Source organism: Aulonocara stuartgranti (genome assembly GCF_965226115.1).
Source record: "Aulonocara stuartgranti genome assembly, chromosome: 22".
Taxonomy (NCBI): Eukaryota; Metazoa; Chordata; class Actinopteri; order Cichliformes; family Cichlidae; genus Aulonocara; species Aulonocara stuartgranti.
The window spans coordinates 6,776,016-6,799,939 of record NC_138957.1 but is presented as its reverse complement, the minus strand read 5'-3'; the positions used below and the strand labels follow the sequence as shown (position 1 = coordinate 6,799,939).

Here is a 23,924-nt window from a genome sequence, read left to right as displayed (position 1 = left end):
TTATTATTCAAGATTCTTTATTTGTCACATGCATGGTTATACAGGTATAACACGCAGTGAAATGTGACCTGATACATATATATGATACTGGTTTTATGTGTTTTTACATTCAAATAAATGTAAAATTGAGGAAAAGGCAAAGGGAAAATTATACATGTGGAAATAAGTTAAAATGATATACTGTTATAAATTACAATTATCTGTAGCAATATATACGCTGTTTATAGTATGGGTGAAAATATGTCTGTGAAGGTTCTCAGTCATCCAGGTCATCGTAGCTTCTCGGATGAGAGGTGAAACGTCTTCAAGCAACTTAAAGAAGTCCAGACGCTTTTCTTTGCAAGCTCCTTTGACTATTGGTGAAAACGAATTTAATCAGACTGGAGCCTCAACAAATATGTTGGAATAATTGGGTTCAAAAAAGATAAAAAGACTAGAGATTTTGGGGATTTTCTTTTTAACTACTAACCCTAAGCCTTACTCTACTCTCCTAATCAGAAGGTGGCGGTAATGCGCTCGAATGCGATTTCCCCATCTGCCAAGAGAAGAAGAACATTTCCTCTTCCGCCGCGGCTCCGGTGCATGAAACACGAGTGTTCATCATTTCTCTTTCAACGGGCGGAACGGCGACAATACTGGACTTGCTGCCGACACTTAGCTGACAAAAATGGTTAGTGTGCTCCTTGGTAAATGGTTCCTGATGCTAATATTTGTTTTCGAATGAAGCGGTTTGTTGATACCAGGATCGCCTCCAGCTTAGCTAGCGTAACTGCTGGTGCTACCGTTAGCTTAGCTCGAAAATTAGCCAGCGACAGCTTATATTTGAGCTAGTGTTAGCTGGGTGTAGCTAAAAGAGGTTTCGCCGGCCTGTGGTGGTTGCTACAAGTGGAAAGCTGCTTTCCCGTTTTCTTCTTTGCCATTTTCTCTCGTTCGCTGTTTTGCTAAGCATTTCAACGTTAATAGTTGTTTCGTCATCGTAGAGCCCTGCGCATTGTTTCCCCTTTGAAACAGGGCGACCTGCTGATCTAAAATCAATGTTTGTGTTGTTCACAGAAACCGATCCTGCTCCAGGGCCACGAGAGGTCCATCACTCAGATCAAGTACAACAGAGAAGGAGACTTGTTGTTCTCTGTAGCTAAAGACACGGTGGGTTCATAATAGCCAAGCTCACTCATCCATTGTTTGTTAGTTTGTTTGCAGCTGGCCAACTCGTTGATCATCTCTCTCTACAGGTAACTAACGTATGGTACTCGGTCAATGGCGAGAGGCTTGGTACCTACAACGGACACACAGGAGCTGTGTGGTGTGTGGACTGTGACTGTATCCTTATTTTTCTGGAAAAAATGCTTGGAAAAGTTTTTTTTTTGTAGCAAACGGATGTAGTTTGAGATTGTAATGTATCGATCGTGCATGCTCGATCATCCAGGTAAGGAAATTCAACTAAAGTAATTATGTTCATCGTAAAAACATGAGCTGAGGTGGTCTTAGATATGTGACATCGAGATGAACAGAGCAAACTTTCTGGGATGAGTTTGTAATCCTGTGATAGTGTCTGTGCTGAGGATACGCATGTTTGGATCCTTAACTTGTCTTCTCTCAGGGGACACTAAAAATGTGCTAACAGGATCAGCAGATAACAGCTGTCGGTTGTGGGACTGTGAGACCGGTAGGTTGAAAACAAGTTAATCATTTTTCTTTCACTAGCTTTGCATGATTTCAAACTAATCTTCATGTGTGGTATACTGGGCTTTGCTCTGCTCCCTCAGTTGATCTTCTCTCTCAGTCTGGCTGTTTTAGCTCCTTTCATGTTAAGTGTAACTATATTCTGATTGGTGGGTGGGGCTTCTGTGCTCACAGCCTAAGTTTTCAATGACATATAGAGCCATGGGTAGAAAAAAAAACTGAGGATTTTGTGGGGATTACTTGTCATTTTAAATTTTGTCTGAGTTTAATAAAAGCATCGACCATTTTAACGGTGTATAAGAGAAAAGGGAAAAACATAATGTATCCACTTTAATGCCATATTTGCAGCATCGTCTGAACCACTCAGGTATGAGACAATCTCTAACCGGAAGTAGCTTCTTCTACAGTGTCATAAAGCCCACAGTGTGTCGTCCACAGGTAAACAGCTGGCTCTGCTCAACACCAACTCTGCTGTTCGAACGTGCGGCTTCGACTTCAGCGGCAACATCATCATGTTCTCCACAGATAAGCAGATGGGTTACCAGTGTTTCCTGAACTTCTTTGACCTGCGGGATCCACAGCAGATAGGTGCATATACACAGTGTTAGCAGTCATGTTGATCTTTAAAGAAAAAGGGCTACAAGACTAAAGAGTCACACATCAGAGGTGCTTTGAAGCCACCATTGGGCACATTGTCCTCCATAGACCAGTGTGAAGTAACTCATCTTTGTCTCAGTTTTATATGTATTTAGAGTAGAGCTGGGCGATAGAACGATAACGATATATATTGCGAACTAACTTTTTCTCAATAGAAAAAACTATTGCGATAGGCCTCACCACTCTTGTCCTCTTAAAAAAAAAAAAAAAAAGAACAGCCAATCCAAATTAAGTAGCGCAGAGCCGAACCAATCACAGTCGCAGCGTCACGTCACGTGACTTGTTACGTACAGCACAAGTGCCAAGCCGCACATGTGTATTTGTTTGGGAAGCAGCCAGCCGCCGTGCCGCCCGGGTAATGGAGAAAATGAGTGTGCTGACTACAGAAAAATCAACTGAGAGCGTGACCGAAGAGAAAACAGATGACCGTTCCAATGCCGGAGAGATTGTTGAATGGAAGAGCCATAGAAGTTCCGTAGTGTGAAGGTATTTCTGCTATTTCAACTCTGACAAAAAACAGAGTAGCGCGCACTGTAAATTGTGCCAAAAGCAAGTCTGGAAATGAAGCGGTGCATGCTCAATCTCTGACTGGAAGCGCTAATTCGTCATTCGGCTTTTGTCAGACTAAAGTAACTGTTAAAACTGTTTGAAAAGCTCAGCTATACAACAAGGAGCGATTGAGAATTTCCTTTTAGTTCTCAGTTTATTTGATATTGACAAAAGTTAGTCAATTTTTTCTGTTCTTCTGTAAAACAAACCATTTATTTTTAGAATTAATATTTTGTTTCTAAGTGGAATTGACGATTTAGTCTGTTTCGTTTGTTCTATTTTGAAACTTAAACGCTTTAGCGGCTGCCTTTTGTGTAGTTTGCAATATTTGCCTTATATTTTATTTTGCAATATTTTATTTATTATGGGAAATAAATATTTAAATCAAAACAAGCTGCTGATTATTTCACATTTTACTTGTGAGCAACGGCACATTTAAATCTTACAAATATAGTTATTTGGCTTATATCGTGATATATATCGTTATCGCCTGAAATGAAAAAAACATATCGTGATATGAAAAAATCTTATATCGCCCAGCTCTAATTTAGAGATTTTTACTGTATTGGTGGAATTATTGCCGTATATGCGGATTATGGCTCATGTCAGTGGTATAAAGTTGTAATTTCTCTCTCTCTTCTCTCTGCAGAGGACAACCAGCCCTACCTGACCGTACCATGCAGTGACCACAAGATCACCAGTGCTGTGTGGGGACCTCTGGGAGAATTTGTCATTGCCGGCCATGAGAACGGAGAGATCAACCAGTTTAGTGCCAAGGTTTGTCACACACACTGGGAACATGTGGGAATGTATTAAACAGGCAACATAGAAAGCAACGTGCGATCTACACACAGCCCACAGTGCTACGAAAATGGAGCCTCTTCACCTTTCCCTTGATTTCTGTATATGCTGTTACCATGGTGATTGCTCATATTAAACATGACCAGAATTTCATATGACACCAGAGTATGTACAAGGAGTCATTGTAAGCCAGACTGCTCAAAACAGTTTCACACCATCTTTTTTTTCCCCTACCCTGGCCCTGTGTGATGTCAGAGAGGGTGTCCTTGTATGGTTATCTCAGACATGCAAGAGGCAGCTTATCAGGACAGAAATGGCTTAAAGGGAGCAGAGCCAAAACTGCTTGTTTCAGACAGGATGAACTGATGAGGTCCACTGTAACATGAAATGAACAAGGCTTATTTTGAATTGTTGAGTGCCTGAATAAAAATGCGGAGCTTGAAACAAGAAAAAAATGAATCCCGCTTCAAAGCGTCATGTTGAAACATGCTTCATGTTTTGGACAGTCTGGAGAGATCCTGAAGAAGGCCAAGGAGCACACCAAGCAGATCAATGACATCCAGACATCTGTGGATCTGACGATGTTCATCTCTGCCTCCAAGGACAACACTGCTAAGGTAAGCCTTTAAACACAACCTCTGAGATCAGGTCACTGATGTACGTTCGCTTTAAACGTCACATGCAGATGTCTCTGATGCTGTTACTGAGTGTTGGTCATGTTCCTCATGTTCTTGTAGTTGTTTGACTCGACTTCTCTGGATCACATCAAGACATTTAAGACAGAGAGACCTGTTAACTCTGCTGCCATCTCCCCGATAATGGACCATGTAAGAGAAGCCCCTCACAGGTGCTGCATGTCCTTTGCACAGAGGATCAGTCTGACATTTAATATTTACTCAATGCTGTGTCACTCAGGTGGTGATGGGAGGTGGACAGGAGGCCATGGAGGTCACTACGACCTCCACCAGGATCGGGAAGTTTGAGGCCAGGTAAGCTAACGTGACAGATGTGGATTCCCCTTTTAATGCTTGATTTTAGTCCTTTCAGGAACCTGTTGTGGTGGTAACCACCTTCTTTGCTGTACTCAGGTTCTTCCATGCTGCCTATGAAGAGGAGTTTGGCAGGGTCAAAGGTCACTTCGGCCCAATCAACTGTGTGGCATTCCACCCTGACGGCAAGAGGTAAAAGACGACCGTCTTCCTGACCATCATCTTCAAATATGCAGACAGCGTGGTTGAAGCAGTTGTTAACACTTTTCTCCTGCTGTTGTCGTTTTGTGCAGTTACAGCAGTGGAGGAGAAGACGGATACGTAAGGATTCATTACTTTGACCCACAGTACTTTGACTTTGAATTGGAGGCGTAAACTGCCAGCCCGCCTGACCCCACAGCTTCAGCTGACATCAGACTCAGTCCAGTCAGGAAAGAGGAATAACGGACAGTCGGCACTTTGTCTCCTCCCCTTCATCTGAACTGATCTGGAGTCAGGGTACAACAAAGGTCTACGCTGTACACTTCTCCCAGATTACTTCACAATAAAGGAATAGAGCCGACGAGAGTGTGGTGTTTATTGTAAGGCTTTTTATCTAACATCACTTTTGACACTCCTGTGGCATCAGGGGCGTCTGGATCTCTACATATTTTGTGACTGGACTTTAACCCATTCTCCTGAAGTGTATTTAATTTGACAAGAATTTGACTTATCAATCATTTTTCTGTTGTGAAGCCATTCTGCCAAAAATCGCTATAAAATACCTTAAAAAGTTGTTCCAGTTTGTCATCTCTCATTTTGATAGCACTTGATAGTAAAAATAAGCCTGAACAGTGTGGAGTGATACAAGTTTATAGTGGTGATTGTGTTTCTTATACTCTCATGTGGGACATACCTCTTCCATTCTCTCTACTAAGCTCAGTGATCTGCTAACGAATCGATCGCTCTTTGTAAAACCTTAAACAGTTTTTACCAAGTCAGACATGGTTTGCAGCTCTGACACTTGATCCAAGGAGGAGAGCAGGGTGAGAAAACGTTTACACATCGAAGTACAGTGTGTTGGTATTGGTACCTTTATTGTCCCTAACGGGAAATTGATTTGCAGTATGTCCGTACAGACAACCAACACATCACATACACACTCCAAAATAATCTAATATAAGCCTGACAAAACAACCTAGATTTTTCATCAAAAAAGTACAATGTGCAATGGCAACAACACTTATGGTTTAGTGTTATTAACTTTAATAATAGCAGCAGGTACAAAAAACAATCTATGTCTCTGTCTTCACTGCAGGCACTTTATAACGGTGACCTGATGGAAGCAGTTGAAAATCATTAAAGAGAAGATGATCTGAACACAACAGGACAGAGGTGGCCTTCCTCAGCACCTGCCTGTTATAAAAGTCCACAAGCTGGACCTGAGACCTCCCTAAAATCTTACCAGCCACTTTAACCAGGTTGCTAAGTCTGGTCTTATTATTCAGGGACATATTACCGTACAGCAATGATACAGAAAGTTAAAACAGATTCAATAAAACTTTTATAAAAAAAAAAGTCATTTCAGATGAAACATTGAAACCTCTCAACCTCCTTAAAATGTACAGTCTTTGTTGAACCTTTTTCACTGTAGCAGCAAGATGTTACTCAAAGGACAGAGTCTTATCAAGAACAACCCCCAAATACTTGTAACTGTCCACCAGTTCAATGGCTGCACCATTTACCACTGTTAGCGCAGGATGGGGGGATGTCTTCCTGAAGTCAATAACCATGTCCTTGGTTTTCAAGGTGTTAATCATTAAGGAGGACTGATCACACCACGAAACAAACTCATCCACAACAGGCCCATGGGAATCCTCTTCACCATGAAGGAGGCTTACAATGACTGTGTCATCTGCATATTTAATGAAATGCCTGTTGGCCTGTGTACTCAGTGTTTTTGCATTAATGCTTGATTCACATATTGGGTGAGAAAAAATGGGAACTTTTATTAGTAAGTTGCAGTTTTTAGTTTGAAAGATTTATTTTTGTACAATTGCACGATATCCACGAGGTGTGAAATTTTCAAGTGGTTACAAGCAGTTGACCAATACTGTAGGACGGGGATGTCAAACTTTGATCTTAAGTGGGCTGGACCAGAAAAAGTTGATAGTTCAGACCGTCCTGTGATTATACAATAGAAAACCTCATCTCACGCTCTGCAAGAAGCTGGCTGACACCAAACAACTCCCTACTCTGAGCCCTTAACCTCCACAGGCACCAAGACTGTCTGGGTGTGGTAAGGAAATTGTCTCTAATAACGTCATCAGAACCGAATGTACTTGTAGCCATTTTTTTCTCTGAGCATTCAAAGCCACGTGCATGGACAATTTGGGGTTCAGTACACTGCATGTGGAAGTGTGATCGAGCAAACTTGGGGAGCTGGGTCTTCTTAAAACACTCTTGATCAGCGGTCCCCAACCCCCGGGCCTCAGACCGGTACCGGGCCGCGAGAGTTGAGGCTCAGGTGTGAAATGTATAGTTTTCAGGGTTTTTATCGGTTTCCAGCGTTATTTTGTTATCGTTTTTATCGTTAACTCTGTTTTCCTGGGTCTTTTCACGTGTGTTATGAATAAATCTTCTTTTTTACAGTACCAGTACTAGTTTTATTTTGTTGTATTTATCCGCGACACCTTAAAGGCCGGTCCGTGAAAATATTGTCGGGCATAAACCGGTCCGTGGCGCAAAAAAGGTTGGAGACCGCTGCTCTTGATGACAAGTTAGGTGGCACTGTACTGTAAATTCTGGCTTGCCTTTGTATCTTTAATTTACAGTGTCAGTACGAATAACAAGTCAGGACAATATAAGATTCTGTTTTATCTTTTATTTATTTTTTTATAACAAAGTTCTGATAATGCACATTTCACAAGGATAGAACTCCAAACAAGCACGTGTAGAGGCTCACTCCACCTTCATGTATAATGGTACAAAATATCTAAAATAAGTCACTCATACCCCAACAGTAACCCCAGAAGAGGTTCACACTCATACTTACATAAACACACAATGGAGGAAGAAAATAAAAAAACAGAGCAGATATTCATAGGAAAATGGGCTGAGGGGACTGTACTCGTGATTTTAAATAAGTTACTGAGCAGAGATCGGGGACTGTTTGGGCAAAGGCAGTAATACGTACATGCTAAAGGCGAGACCAATCTAAACATGCATTCACTAGTGAAGCAACACAGAGGCAAACAGTGCCTCATGCTGGTTATTCAGTATCACAGTATCATAAATAGATGTCTGAAAACTAACGAAGCCTTTTTGCATGTGAGCACTTGGAAATCATCTACATCTCTGCAGGGACTTCCGAGTGAAATACCAGGATAGGAACAGTAACACTCTGGGTGGCTTTCAAATATTATTAGAGCAAACCTGGTTTACACACCAGCTCACATGTATTGATTTTATTCTACATGGAGCACCAGGCGGGTGCGGTTTATACCGGCGCATTACTGGGCTTGTAAACAGGTGACAGTGTAAATCAGGCTTGCCTCTAAGAGCACATAATAAAAACAGGAATAGAAAAAGGCCCTATCACTGGAGCGGGAGAATACAGGAATCAAGAGGGGCTTGAGGATAACAATAAAACCATCCATTCCTCTGTGTGCCGGTCTTCAGGTCGTCTTCACCTCTTCTTTTGGTCTGAAACAGGTTAGAAGTTGCTACAGTTACTACACTGAGTTTACTCAGAAAACATCATCTAAACAGCTAACACAAAGACAAAGAGGGTTCCCTTTCTTTTAGCAGTTTCAGTAACTTATCTGCTGTTACCAGCCCTTTTCTCAAACACTAACTATGAACGTCATGTAGTGAAGCACCATATTACACCCACACTGTACTCCTGTATCTCTTTATCAAAACAACTGTCCAATCAGATGAAGCTTTGGTCATATCACTAATTAACTGATTAGCCAGCAGTGTGCCAGGACACACCAATAACCTCGTGCTTTTACTAACCATAGCAAGTTACCAACAGCACTGAATAATCATTAGTACTTTCATACAGCAACATTACCAGCTGCAGAACAGATTAGGGAGGTGATGGACGGTGATCATTTGCTTGTTCATGCCTCACACCTCTTTCTATAAATGAATGTGTGTGGTACGCAGCTCCTCTGATTGGAGCTTAATACACCTGTCTGTATGCATGAAGCCATTTTTTTAAACACTTAAAAACCGACTGAACGACTTCAACTACAAGTCTAAAGAACAACTAAAAAGTAGGTCAAATCATGCAATGCAACTCCACTATATGCCTCTTGTTGTCTCATTAGCTGCTTTGTTGTTGTGTGTGAGCCACACAGTATGCAGAGAGGTAGACAGCATTGCCTTACTACACACACGGCTTTAACTGAAAACCCTAAATGATAAATGCAAGAAACCACTACACCAACCAGTTACAAACCACAATGTCATGAATCTGAAATTGCTTCAAGCTGGGAACCTGGTGTCAAAATTCTCTACTCCATATCCAGTGAACAACCGAGACAAGTAAAAGTGAACCACTCTGTCCCAGTCTGAATGTTTCTTACCCTGATGTGTCCATTTTCTCCTCCTCCTTCTCTTCCTCTTTGACTTCTAGGAAGCAAAGACACATGGGTAAATACTGTTCCTGTTATCTTTAATCATGTTCTACGATAGGTTTGTCTCACTAGCCTCACCTTTCTTTTCCTCTCCTCCCTTCTCATCCTCCTTCTTCACTCGTTTAGCCTTCTTGTGGTTAGCTGCGTTCCGGCGTCCCCCGCCTTGCCCCTCCGCCTCATCTTCAGAATCAGAAAACTCCTCCTCGCAGGCTATCCTCTTGTCGTGGGCTCGGACTGAAAAACAGAACACACACAAAAAGGCATCAGTACAAATCCTCATGCCACTGTTTCTTTAATCCTAAAAAAAATAATTCCTCCTGAAGTCTCTTACTAGAGATGCGTTTGTCTGGGTCTTCCTCCTCCTCGTCTCCGCTGTCTGGGTGAGGGGCATCCTCTGGGATCGCTTGCATCTGGACACCGGGGGCGTGAGGCAGCATACGCAGGTTCTCAAACAGGCGCTGTTTGATCTTCTCCAGGTACTCGTTGGTGTTCTGGTTGGTCATGTTGGAGGGGCTGATGTGCAGCTTAAAATCAGGCCCAAAATACTCAAAGTAATCATTGTACGGCAGCTCATTGGGGATGGAGCAGTCCAAGGCGACAGCGGTTTCGTAGGTCCAGCAACGGGCCACATTGCGGATGGTGTAGCCTCCGCCGCCCAGCATCAGCAGAGGAAGGTTGAAAGTTTTGATGTACTCGACACACTTGGCGTGACCTGTAGGAGTCAGCACATATTGGCGTGAAATTCCTGATGGTACAAAGGCAGATCTGAGCATTATCTTTTGGACTGTGTGGTTATACCTTTGATGGTGAGGTTAAAGCAGCCCAGTCTGTCTCCAGACAGAGAATCAGCTCCACACTGCAGCACCACAGCACTGGGCTGGTACATCTCCATGACTTTAGCCATGACCTAACACATACACAGTAATAATAAAGTCAGAACATGAACAGTGAACATGCTCTCTGCTGGCTACAGAAACATTATCAAAGAAAACTTACAGGCTTGAAGATGGCTTCATAGGACTCATCATCAATACCATCTCTGAGGGGGTAGTTCACTGCATAGTACTTGCCCTTTCCTGCTCCAATGTCCTGCACACATTGGGAATATTGTTGAATTCATGGTCACACATGTTCAAGTTGCACTGGTCACGTGTCAGACGTAAGAGTAAGAAAACTAACCCTCAGGTCTCCAGTGCCAGGAAAGTATTCCCCATACTTGTGGAAAGACACGGTCATGACCCTGTCTGTGGTGTAGAAGGCCTCCTCTACTCCATCACCGTGGTGGATGTCAATGTCAATGTATAACACCCTCTGATGGTATCTGAAACATGGCATAGAACTCAGTTAATAAACTTATACAGTTCTACTACTGTATAATAACATAAACAAAACAAAAAACACTCCAAAAGTGCACCCAGTGTGTGTTTCTACTTAAAAGCAAATAAATGCTGATGAAAATCAACCACTCAGAAAGACACAGGACAAAGACAGGGAGCCTAACAGAGCATTTCTGAATGCTTTCATAAATGCGCTCTGCAGACTGAAGGACAGCTTCATCCATCAGGCTGTCAGGAAGCTTAACTCCCTCCCGATTCTGCCCCCTCTCCCCTCCACGGTCTCACTGAACTCTGTCACACACACACACTCTGACTCACTCACTGGCCTGCACCAGTTACCAGTCACTTTGTGGAGCATTGGACTGCCATTACCTCATAAGACTTTGTTGTTACACTATCTCTTACCGTACATTACTAAATCTCCATTTGCACTATTTGCCTATTTGCACTACTCTGCCTGGTTTACACCCAATGTCATTTACCCATTATATTGTATATTGTATAGCTTTCTTGTTATATGTAAAATTGTATTGTATTTATTTATTTAAATTTTTACTTTTTAATTATTTTACCTGCATTTTTTTTAATCACTCTTATATTTAAATGTTCATTTGCTTTTTTATCTAGGGATTGAGAGTAACGTAGTTTCTATTCTCTGTATGTCCTGTACATGTGGCAGAATTGACAATAAAGTTGACTTTGACTTTGACAGAGGACAAGGATATACAGTCATGTAAAAACAGAGCACAGCTGTGCTGCTTACTTAAGCAGCTCCAGGATCGCCAGCACGATGTCATTGACATAGCAGAAACCAGAGGCCTCTGACTTCTTGGCGTGATGGAGCCCACCGGCCCAGTTGATGGCGATGTCTGTCTGCTGCTTGTTCAGCTTCACTGCTCCAGCTACAGGAATGAAAAAGAATAATCAACATTAAACAATCTGATGGAGCTTTTAAGGGGAGTTTTAACTGTATTTTGATTCTTGTAAGTTTGCATTTGAACAGTCAAAATATTCCTCATGTATGTTATTCTGGGCCTCTCAGTTCACCCTGTCTGAAACAAGTCATTTTAGCATCCACCTTCCTTTTTAAATTTCTTCTGATTAGCTGCTCTTTGTAAACAAAAGGACTGAGATTATGTGAAGTGTGTTTGGAAAACATACCCACAGAGCCACCTGTTGAGAGCTGACAAAACTCGAAGAGACCATCAAAGACTGGACAGTCCTCTCCAACATTGACTGTAAGAAAGAGAAAACCAGTTTTTACACGCCTGAACAGAAGGAAAAGCCGAGGATTAATGAGAAGAAAACAGCGCACTCACATCTCTGCATTTGTTTGCTGTACTCAGACATGTTGTCCGGTCGGATGGACCTCAGGAACTTAATGTAATCATCACTGTGGTACTTTGTCATCTCTTCACCACTGGCTTTGTGTGGTCTCTGAAATAACACACATTGTCAATAATTGTTAGTTGTAACTAACATTTCGTGCAGTTTGGTACAAGTGTGTGAATACAGACAGGGCTAACCCATCATTCAAGCCCTATTTACCTGTCTTATATAACTGACAGTCCTATGTAACGCAGCTTGAGATATATTTCAAAAATCATTTTTATTTAATTTTCTGAGATAAAACAAATATGGAAACCTTCCATAGTCAAACTATCCATTTATCTATCAATCGTCTATCACTTATTGACGTCAAAGTCACATGACCAGTCTAGAAGGGATATTGAGGGATTCGGCAACAGAGAGCCACGATCTTTCCAGCATGTTCCGAGTCCCCTCTGGGTTCACCATACCTCAAATATGTCATCTAAGTTGCACCCAAGAGGCATCCCAGTAAGACACCTGTACCACCTCAACTGGCTCGTTTTGATGCTGAGGAGTAGCAGCTCTGCTCTGAGCTCTACTGAATGTATCAAAGACCATATTCTTTACATAATTTCCTTAGGGATTATTAAAGGATTCTGGTCACTACTCCAAGTTTGTGGCCTTAAATCAGATTAGGAACAAAAACAAACAACCTTACGACTTCACGCTCACAAACAAGAACCTGATGAGTCTGAACTTCCAGCTAAAACCCATTTGACAGCCCAGTTCCCCCAGTTTGAGCCAGACACTATCACTCAATTAAAACCAGTAGAGGTAGGGGGCAGAAAAAAAAAGATTCAGCACAGCGTCATGATATTTTGGGTGGTGATACACAGGGACACCAAATACTCTGGGAATACTGCAAACAAGAAGGTTCGTCTCACCTGATAGGTGTTTCCCTCTGGACCACATCATTGGCAAAAAGCAAAGATGTGAAGCTGAGCTCACCAAACCTAGAGATTTTAACCTGCTGCCTACAAATTCTGTCCATAAAAGTTAGAAAGGGACTCAGTAACAAAGGGGATCCCTGGATAAGTCCAATGCCAATTTGGAATGAGTTTAACTTACTGCTGGAGACCAAACCCTCACTGTGGCTGCACAGGAACAAGTCACAGACTCATAAACCACAATTACAGCTGCATGAAGCTCTATAAATGTTACTCAACATGGACATCGTTCAAAGCTTAACACAGTTAAAACAGCAACCGATGACCATTATTTTAAATTTTTTTTTATAAAACTTCATCGCAGTTCTGCAGTAAACAGCAAATAACTACCCATTTTTATGTGTGTAAAAAAGCGCTATACAAATACAGGCCATTTACCATTTAAAAACTGTTGCAAGGTACAGTTGCATTAACAGTTTGCCTCTGAGTACTATCAGTCCTGGCAGAAACCCTGTGTGTGTGTCTCTGTCTGATGTGTCTGGTGGTATGACTCACATAGATCTCCATTTTTCTGTACAGTCCATAGTTGAGGAGGAGGTTGTGCGTCATACGGATCCTGTGTGGTTTCATGGGATGGCCCTGGCCATAGTAGTAATTCCCCACATCACCTGTGGGCAAAAACATCATCCAGACAAGTTTATTTTAGATATTGCAAAAAAAAAGAAAGAAAGAAAGAAAAGCCACATTGCCTTAGGCATTTTAGTTCTTCTAAAAATGCCAAATTCAAGCTCAGCTCAACCCAAAACCTGCTCATCTGCATTTCAAATACACCTTTAAGTTAAAAAGCCTACGAGGCTTCGTGTAAGGATGACTTTTTTGTGAACTTGGCCAACTCTAAACCTCTTTTTTTTTTAATTAAAACTTGTAACACATTCACGAAACGACTACTGCAGAATACACCGTGGGCGTCTTGGGCTGACTTGTGGGAGTTTTTATCGGAATTATTTTGCCAGACAAACATTTTAAAAAGCACACAAGAAGGCTTGAGAGAAGGACCACGCTCAATACACCCGTTAATGTAGCCAAATCATTCGGCTGGGAATGTATAAGTTCAGTGTTATAGAAGTTTCTTATGTATGCGATTCTGCACATTATTTTTTTTTTAATGGAGTCAAACGCATTCTAACTTCTATGAAACCACCGGGCTAGATAGCGCCAATCTAGAGGAAGCCGGTACATCGTTCACACTTCTCGGAAGTTGTTAGCAATTCCCGAGTAACACTGATGTGATTAGCGTCGGATCGCTTCACGACTCCTTCACGCTGCAGGGAAGACCTTATTAGCCACACGCATCTAAAACCCACTAAAATGCTTTAACAATTTCACGAAACTGGTCTCTTTACTAAAGCACTTGAAAGTTCGATGAAGATCCCCCAGTGTGCTGCGTGCAGGCTTAAGCTAACAGCCAACTAGGCTTTCCGTGTGGCTAAAGCAGGCTAGTTAGTCAAGCTAACATTAGCTCATCACACCGGCTAGCTAGCCTGATGGTATAACAACATTTTTCGATTCTTTATGAAATACATGTAATATTTCCTACTCTTCCAATGCCACTTCGATATCAAGGCAAACCAAGATGCATACGTTCGATATTTACCGTCATAGTAATAGCAAACTTTCTTCTTTGTTCCTTGAGACAGCGCCATTTTACCCCCCTGTTCCGTGCTCACCGGTTCCTCTGTGGCTCCAGGGAGCACTCGTTGAGGTCCTGTCAACCAATCACAGAGGCTGAACCGCCCTACAGGGAGGCGCCGGTATTACAAACCGAAGAGCGCCCTAGTGCGCTCCGTAGGCCGTTTGCCTTCGGGGCTTTCTATGGCAAAGATTTCTTTTCGTTTTCAGTTGCACTTGGTATTTGGGTTCAAGCTGCAAGAAGCAATGAAGGCAAGTTTCTGCACGTACAGTAGCCCGTGTCAGTTCTACAATGTGAGGGTGGTCACTGGTCACTGTAATCTCCAGCAACAACCAGTCCGTGAGCTGATAAAATAAGAATGAGCTTTTCTTCTTCCCCTGTGTCGAGAATCCTTTTACTTCAAGGTTTTGCCCAAGGAAAAACAGCTTTACTGTAGATTCGAGAAGGGATTGAAATGAACCCCCGATATTTAAAATCCACGGACTCCCCCCAATCCCCCTAGCCTGCCAAAATGAGGTCACCAGAACAAACAGGAAAAAAATATACTGAAGGCAGATGAGTAAACATGTAAGAGTGTTGATACACAGGGAACGATATTAAATGGTTTCAGTTGAGAATAATTATTTGAAAAGCCAAAAACGGAAAATGCCAAATGCATGGGAACCTCACTGCATTGATTTGTGTACTTTTCTATGCATAAATAATTGAAACAGAAAGCTACAAATAGTTACATAAAAATCTACGTGAAGGCAGGAAATGAGGTGATGCCTAAAATTTCCTAGGAGATGATGGCTCTCCTCTGATATTCACGGAAGAAATACCTGAATAGGAACGGTAGTGTCTGTGCTCAGCTCTCACTTTCCACAGTATGATCCACCCTTTAACATAAACACACCAGTTACACCAACATTTTATTGATCTCTTTAAATAATCTCTTTTATCTTATTGCAAGGTTGTTGCAAGGTTCTGTTTAATACTTTTTGTAATACATTAAATGTGTATTACAGAGGTCCATGACCATAAACCAAGCTGTCTTCAAAATAATTGGCAATAATCATAAAATTGGCCTGCATCATTTTCCTTTCCTTCCTGTGAGTCAGGGGGAAAGAGAAGAAAGACAAAAGACAAACTCAACAACATCAATTTGTCATCACCCACTTCTTTCAGGGTGAAACCATAGACTGTATAAAATGAAGTACATGGACCCCATTGCTTTTTGAAGTCCAATCTTGAAGCCTTGAGCTGGGTGTTTTGGCCATTGCCATCTTGGTGTTGTGAAACCAGATGTGACAAGTGAGGCGTGGAAATCTGCGAAACAATAGCTAGGTAGGCCAACAATAAAAACAACTCTCCTTTTCCATCCTTTTTGGCTCTAATCGGTGACTGTAGTCAAACTGAACACAATGTTGGAATCAATATGACTTGAAACCAGGAAAAATGGAAAATACATCAATAAAGTCATCAAGAATGTGTTTACTGAGGTCATAGGTGAAGGGAGCAGTGGGAATCATTTTCCCATTTACTTCTAAATCCCTGGACTCCTTTTAACATTTATATGGCGCCAATCCACAACTGTTGCTTTATGTTGTATGGTCAGGACCCTCCAATAATACAGAGAATATACTCAATTTGACAGAGATTATTGATGTTTGTCTATGTTTTAAACGCAGTAACAAACCGTTCCTGCTACTGCATAGATTTGCTTATAACAATCCTTATTCCCAAGGGATCACATGAGAAACTGGGAGTGTTGTGGACGACCATATATAAAACGGCTCTCTACAACATTCCCGCTTTCTCACATCTTTACGACATGCTGATATCAGCTTCAAAATTTAGACACAGTTTAATTGTATGGAAGGTTGGGTCTTGATTGTTGTCTCAACTTGAAATTTGAGTTCGGCCATTGAAAGAACCTGGTGGTCGGTTTGCTTTGTTTGTTCTCATTGAAAAATAAAAGTGTTTCAATGCACCAGAGGTAAATGTTCTTCTACTAAATATACTTTAACAAATGCACGTAAAGTGAAGTACATAAAGAACCCATTTTCCTTTTACAGTTTTTTCTGATGGTTTGAGCACATTTTTTGTAACTATTGGCTATTTTTGCAAAACTCTACACACAAATAAGAAAACTCTTCACCCAATCAGCAAAACATTGTAGTTTTCTTGTAAAAGTGAATAACCCTTGCTTATCTCTCCACACCTTTGTAAAAATGGTATTTTCGTATCCAACAGTTAACACAAGCCATCATATTAATAAGCACACAATGCACCAACTACACACTGATGGTATGAATAAAAAAAAACACATCTGGCTTTTGCTTTCTCTGTGCACAAGGTAGGCTATGTCAGTTTGAGCTCATACTTTTGTCATAGGTCTGTAAACATGGAGGGATCCAAACTTCAAGTACTGGTGTTTATTTACACACATCAAAACAAACACAAGTGTTTATTTCCAAGTATAGGATTATTTGCAATCGCCATATTGACTATATGGGTTTCTTGGTCTGCAGTGAACATGCTTCCTCTGCCCCAGCATCTGGTCGTCTAGCTAGCAATTCTGTAAAGTAACAATTTCAGTATTTTTACATCAATGGTATTGTTGTGTTTCTCATTGGCATATGGCAGTGCTACAAATCTTAGTGCAAAGTGACTGTACTAACCGATTCTCAAAATGTCCTTATGATGCTTGCTACAGTGTAGCGGCTCGAGTTAGGCTGGACCCGTTGGCCAGCTTCCCTCAGGGTCATTCCACGGTTGATTACATGGTCCACTATTGTAGCTCTGATGTCATCAGCAATTCTATTTCTTACTCTTCTTACCCTTCCTATCCCCCCTCCTCATCTTCCTCTCCCCCCTCCTCGTCCTCCTCTTGCTCCTCCTTGTCCTTGTCGTCCTCTTCATCCTACTTCTTCACGTCCTCTTCCTCAGCCTCCTCTACTTCTCACTCTTTCCTGCTCCCTCCATTGTACTCCACACACAGAGCTTACCTGTATTATAGTGCTTGGGCTGATTGCAAAGTGAACTAATTATCTAAAAAAGTTTTCACATGTGACAGTGTGCCAGACAGTTGGCAAAATAGTGTAAATAATGGCCGTAAATGTGTATAGTTTTGCTAGGAGTGCGTTGATCATTTGGAAATTGAGTGTAAAGCAGTGAGTTGTGTTTACAGTTCTGCAAAAAGAGTGCTGTGCAGTGGATTGTAGCTACAGGTTTGCAAAGTGTGTATTACAAAATGGCAAACTGAGTGCAAAGCAGTGTTTGTGCTTTTAGTTTTTCAAACTCAGTGAGTGGTTTTGCTATAAGTATTAATGGTTTTAGAAATTGTGCTATAAGAATCACAGTTAGGGTTTACAGTTTTTTCTGATTGCTTAAACCCTAACTGTGATTCCTGTAGCACAATCTCTAAAACTATTCAGACTTATAGCAAAACCACTCACTGAGTTTGCAAAACTAAAAGCACAAAAACTGCTTTGCACTCAGTTTGCAATTTTGTAACACACACTTTGCAAAACTGTAGGCACAATTCACTGCACAACACTCAATTACCAAATTTCGAACACACTCCTAGCAAAAGTATACACATGTATGGCTATCATTAACACTAATTTGCCAACTGTCTGGCACACTTTCACATGTGAAAACTTTTTTAGATAATTAGTTCACTTTGCAATCAGCCTAAGCACTATAATACAGGTAAGCTGTGTGTGCGGAGTACAATGGAGGGAGCAGAAAGAGTGAGAAGTAGAGGAGGCCGAGGAAGAGGACGTGGAGGTGAAGAAGTAGGATGAAGAGGACGACAAGGACAAGGAGGAGCAAGAGGAAGATGAGGAGGGGGAGAGGAAGGGTAGGAAGAGTAAGAAATAGAATTGCTGATGACATCAGAGCTACAATAGTGGACCATGTAATCAACCGTGGAATGACCCTGAGGGAAGCTGGCCAACGGGTCCAGCCTAACTCGAGCCGCTACACTGTAGCAAGCACCATAAGGACATTTTGAAATGAGAATCAGTGAGTACAGTCACTTCGCACTAAGATCTGTAGCACTGCCATATGCCAATGAGAAACACACCAATACCATTGATGTAAAAATACTGAAATTGTACTTTACAGAATTGCTAGATGACCAGATGCTGGGGGCAGAGGAAGCATGTTCACTGCAGACCAAGTAACCCATAGAGTCATTATGGCGGTTGCAAATAATCCTATACTTGGAAATAAACACTTGTGGTTGTTTTGATGTGTTTGAATAAACAGCAGTACTTGAAGTTTGGATCCCTCTATGCTTATGGATCTATGACAGAAGTATGAGCTCAAACTGACATAGCCTACCTTGTGCACAGAGAAAGCAAAAGCCAGATGTGTTTTGTATTCATACCATCAGTGTGCAGTTGGCGCATTGTGTGCTTAGTAGATGATGGCTTGTGTGTACTGTTTGATACGGAAACACCATTTTTACGAAGGTGTGAAGAGTTAATCTAGCTGTGTTTGCTTTTGCAAGAGAACTACAATGTTTTGATGATTGGGTGACAGGTTTTCTTATTTGTGTGAAGAGTTTTGCAAAATTAGCCAATAGTTACAAAAAATGTGCTTAAGCAATCAGAAAAAACTGTAAGCATTCAGAAAAAACTGTAATAACAAACTCAATGACGAAACCTGAAGCAGATTAGGATTTGAGACTGGCCACCAGATGGCGGTGTGCGCTCATTTGTGTTTGGCTTGAACTTCCCAAATCTCTGCATAGCCTGTCAGTGCTGAATGAAAAATGCAGCAGCTTTGAAGTGATCAGTCACAGTATCTCACCTACATCACGCAGTGCAAACAGAACAACGATGTACAGAACAAACCAAACAATGGAGAGGTGAACTCCGTGTGGAGCAGTCATCAATAATTTGTAGCTCACTGTATCTTCCGTGCCCGTGCACAGTGTAGGTAGATGTGGATGGTTTACACAATTAAGTGCGCTTCTTCTGCCATTATTTTATGCACACTTCTGTCTATTAGTAAGAAAATGTCTGCTGTCGAAGTTTAATAATTGAAATCTACAAGACGCACGGCGCCTCGTCAGCTGGGAGTTTCGGCTTTTTTTCAATAACTCAGAATTGTTTGAAGGCTGGAACCAAATGTAGCTCAGATCTCAACTCATCAAATCAGCATGTGAACTAGGTCAGATCACCCAGAGCAGGGCTGATGTGCTCAGCTTGCCATGTTCAGGAGGGTGGTTGCCTTGTTGCCTTCCTTCTAATGGAAGGAACACTGTGAATGTGAAGGGGACGGGGGGGGGGATGTAGCTGTAGTGATCTCAGGGCCACGGGACTAATTGAGGAGCCAGGGGTCAGCGGACTCCCACTAGAATGTCAAGAGTGCTCAATTATCTTAGAACCTTGGGCCATGTGGGATTTCCTTATCAATGAGAATAGAAATAGTGGGCTTTGGTTTTTTAATGAGCTGTGGACCATCAATACTATGATGAGACACATGTGTTTTGGGTTTTTTTCTTTGTTTTTTTTAACCCACTGAGATGTCTCCAGTCGTTTTCCATTAGTGGAAAACACAAAGTCAATACAGCCTCGGGCTGCAAGTTATATGTAACCAGACATTGTTAAAATTTATATTACATTTTACATTTTTAGCTATTTATAAATAATTTGGCATGACAGTTGGATGTATTAAGCCAAATATAATGCAAGTAAACCAGTCCTGTTTTATATGTTTTTTTTTTTAATATTACAGGTGTCCTACGATACAGAGTGGGCCATTTATATGGATACACCGGAATAAAATGGGAATGGTTGGTGATATTAAAGTCCTGTTTGTGGCACATTAGTAAATGTGAGGGGACAAACTCCTCCACATGGATGGTGACCATGGTGGCCATTTAGAAGTCGGCCATCTTGGATCCAACTTTTGTTTTTTCAATAGGAAGAGGTCCATGTGACACATCAAACTTATTGGTAATGTCACAAGAAAAACAATGGTGTGCTTGGTTTCAACGTAACTTTATTCTTTCATGAGTTATTTACAAGTTTCTCTTTGTTCACACCCATTGACATGTCGAAGAGGTTAACACGTGAGGAGCGGATCGAAATTGTGTTGATATCTGATGAACGCATTGCAGCAGATTTTAATGCAAGACATCCTACGAGACCACCCATCTCCCATGCTACAATTAGCAAACTGCTTGCTAAGGTTCGTGAAACTGCTTCAGTGTTGGATTTGCCAAAATGTGGACGCAAGAAAACTGTCACTAATGAAGAAACATCAGTGTCTGTCTTAGCTTCATTCAGCAAGAGCCCACACTAGCACTCGCCGCATGTCACTGGAGAGTGGCATCAGTCGAACATCCCTTCGGTGGATATTAGCTACTCACAAATGGCACCCTTACAAACTCCAGCTACTGCAGCATCTCAACAAGGATGACCCAGATCGGCGCACAGAATTTGCAGAATGGGCAAAACAAAAATTGGAACAGGACCCTCAGTTCACGCAGAAGATTTTGTTCAGTGATGAGGCAAACTTTTATGTGAATGGTGAAGTTAACAAACAAAACCACCGCTATTGGTCTGACACTAACCCACATTGGATGGATCCCTCCAAGACTGTTGGAACAACAAAAGTGATGGTTTGGTGTGGTATATGGGGTACAACGATAGTGGGTCCATTCTTCATCAATGGAAACCTCAAGGCCAATGGATATTTGAAATTGCTACATGATGATGTGATTCCCTCTTTATGTACTGAAGCCAGCACGTTCCCTGAGTTTTTCCAGCAAGATGGTGCACCACCACATTATGGGTGCCAGGTCCGAGCATTCCTAGATGAATAGTTTCCTGGAAAGTGGATTGGTCGTCGTGGGCCAGTTGAATGGCCCCCAAGGTCTCCCGATCTGACCCCCTTAGACTTTTATCTTTGGGGTCATCTGAAGGCAATCCTCTATGGTGTGAAGATACGAGATGTGCAGCACCTGAAACTACGGAAAGTTAATGCCTGTGCTGGCATTTCTCCTGCGGTGTTGCTATCAGTGTGTGAAGAGTGGGAGAAGAGGGTTGCATTTACAATCCAACACAATGGGCAGCACATTGAACACATTTTATAAGTGGTCAGAAACTTGTAAATAACTCATGAAAGAATAAAGTTACGTTGAAACCAAGCACACCATTGTTTTTCTTGTGACATTACCAATAAGTTTGATGTGTCACATGGCCCTCTTCCTATTGAAAAAACAAAAGTTGGATCCAAGATGGCTGACCACCCATCTTGAGAAGTTTGCCCCCTCACATATACTAATGTGCCACAAACAGGACTTTAATATCACCAACCATTCCCATTTTATTCCGGTGTATCCATATAAATGGCCCATCCTGTAGTTCATACTTGTGTATTAATTCAATTTAATTCAGTTTTATTTATACAACAACAAATCACAACAACAGTTGCCTTAAGGTGCTTTATATTGTAAGGTAATATTTCTCTCTACAATATCTGATAGAAAACCCCAACAATCAGATGACCTTCTATGAGCAACCACTTGGCGACAGTGGGAAGGAAAAACTCCCTTTTGATCATTATTACTTAATTATGTATTAGTAGAATAAATCTTTACCTGTTCAGATTTACTGGGTTGTATCTGATTACAAGTATACATCTAGAAAAAAAAAACATTCCCAATGGAATAACAACAGCAAAGTTCTCCCTGGAAAGCCATCTTGTAATGCCTCCTAGCACTTTTGAAATGTTAACCTTTGTTCAGATGGTTGTCTTGATATAAACAGGGGTGCACATAGGTGGTCAAAATAAAAGACGCGCACCAGTTAAGAAGTTGGAATGCGCGTTTGCGCACATAAGATGTTCTGGAGGAGGACAGACATTTGTTCAGAACTCTTAAAGATGTCGAAGAAGCAAGCTCCGTAAGCAATTACTTTGGTGTTCCTCCACCGCAAAAGAAGCGCGTATTCCAGGAGGAATATAAACACAATGCACACACAGTGTCAGCGTATAAATGTTATTATAAAAATTAACAGAAAGTTTGCAGACTTTACCCTGTAAGAAAGCTTTTAAAGGCTTAGTTTTACCTTTTTAACATCTTAAATTTTGTGAAATTTCATGGAAATCTGGAATTCTGCAAAAGCAAGAGTTCTTCCATAGATTTAGATGAGAAGGCCGAATCTATAAATAGCATGAAGTCCTTCATGTGGTCAGAGTAGTACCAAAATAGTCAATTTTGCTCTACAAGGGCCTGATATCCACTTATGAGAACATTATAATGCTACTGTTCTATCAAAATTTTAAATGAATATCTTCATATATGGCTCTCATTTTTCTTAGAAACAAAAATTAGGTAAAATAAAAAAATCTGGTAATTCTTTGTTTTTACATTCATCAGGTCCCAATCAGCCCAAATATCAAAGAGAAATTAAAAATGCATGCTGTGGATGAGTTTGGGTCTTAGGAGGTTAAATCTGTCACTAGAGCCACCTGACGTTAACCCATTAATTACTTTGTATTTATACAAACACACAAAACAAGTATAAAATGCTGACTAAAGCTCGATTCAGACTTCTGCAGGAAATCTACATCCTTACTTACAACATAACTGGAAACCCCTCTTAACCCTGCCATGCCACTGAAGTCGTTGCGGGCTGCATCGACGTGATCTTTAGTTACATTTAACATTACAGGAGGTGCACTTTAGGTTATGTCAAAGGTTACAGTGTAGCGTTAAAAGCTATTTCCAGTTACAAAGTAAGTCCCATTCAAGCATAATTCACGCATAAGAGATAATGTTACAGTGGTGACTAATGAAAGTGGTTATACCAAACCACAGACCGTGTAGTAACACTGCTCTACGTGTGGAAGAGTGGGTACATTATTTCTAGATTCTAAAACTTGAGATACTATCACTTTAATAAATTTTGAGGTCAAACCTGGAGGGAACAGCACAGCGGCTGCATTTATTTATTCTTGGTGCTTTCGTAGAGAAATTTGGTACTCGAAGAACTCTGAATGAAATCTTTGCAACAAAGTTACAGTTTTCTATACATTACTGACCAAAGAAGATTTGTAATAACTTTCCTTCGGGATTAATAAAGTATTCTGATTCTGATTAACTGCCCAGAGATTACGTCCAAGTGGAAAGGTTTGCTTCTTTAAGGACTTATTTGTGTAATGGCGTTTATGTGTGTTGCTCGAATTCCTGTTGCTTGACTACTGCGAGTGGACGCCTGTTTACTCGTTAAAAATGTGATAATGTGATAGACACGCTCAAGAGATTCTAAGTCAACTGTACCGTGGCAAGAGCAGTGCATGATGGAAATAAGCATGAAGACACATAAACA

At 41.2% G+C, this 23,924-nt stretch overlaps 2 protein-coding genes across 2 annotated transcripts; one reads left to right on the top strand and one right to left on the bottom strand.

Moving 5' to 3' along the window:
• The first annotated feature begins 542 nt into the window (after window positions 1-542).
• On the top strand, window positions 543-5,454 carry eif3i (eukaryotic translation initiation factor 3, subunit I). Its single transcript, XM_082521645.1, has 11 exons — window positions 543-670; window positions 1,054-1,146; window positions 1,233-1,320; window positions 1,601-1,666; window positions 2,122-2,271; window positions 3,539-3,666; window positions 4,197-4,307; window positions 4,428-4,517; window positions 4,606-4,679; window positions 4,779-4,871; window positions 4,973-5,454. Exons 1-11 carry the CDS (start codon window positions 668-670, stop codon window positions 5,052-5,054), a joined length of 978 nt encoding a protein of 325 aa, XP_082377771.1. The 5' UTR covers window positions 543-667; the 3' UTR covers window positions 5,055-5,454.
• Window positions 5,455-7,527: 2,073 nt separating this feature from the next.
• Window positions 7,528-14,665, bottom strand: LOC309698897 (putative histone deacetylase 1-B). Its single transcript, XM_082521646.1, has 12 exons — window positions 14,554-14,665; window positions 13,455-13,567; window positions 11,961-12,078; window positions 11,803-11,877; window positions 11,405-11,543; window positions 10,484-10,625; window positions 10,301-10,393; window positions 10,103-10,211; window positions 9,636-10,016; window positions 9,383-9,538; window positions 9,254-9,299; window positions 7,528-8,363 (listed from the first exon to the last, which is right to left on the bottom strand). Exons 1-12 carry the CDS (start codon window positions 14,600-14,602, stop codon window positions 8,336-8,338), a joined length of 1,449 nt encoding a protein of 482 aa, XP_082377772.1. The 5' UTR covers window positions 14,603-14,665; the 3' UTR covers window positions 7,528-8,335.
• Window positions 14,666-23,924: the final 9,259 nt, after the last annotated feature.

Bases quoted from the DNA above. Each gene is read 5' to 3' on its own strand.
- eif3i (XM_082521645.1), top strand. The intron at 1,147-1,232 runs GTGGGTTCATAA...CTCTCTCTACAG, and splicing joins TCTCTGTAGCTAAAGACACG to GTAACTAACGTATGGTACTC. The intron at 4,872-4,972 runs GTAAAAGACGAC...CGTTTTGTGCAG, and splicing joins TTCCACCCTGACGGCAAGAG to TTACAGCAGTGGAGGAGAAG.
- LOC309698897 (XM_082521646.1), bottom strand. From the start codon at position 14,602: ATGGCGCTGTCTCAAGGAACAAAGAAGAAAGTTTGCTATTACTATGAC. The intron at 13,568-14,553 runs GTAAATATCGAA...TTTTGCCCACAG, and splicing joins AGTTTGCTATTACTATGACG to GTGATGTGGGGAATTACTAC. The intron at 8,364-9,253 runs GTAAGAAACATT...AACCTGTTTCAG, and splicing joins GAGAAAATGGACACATCAGG to ACCAAAAGAAGAGGTGAAGA.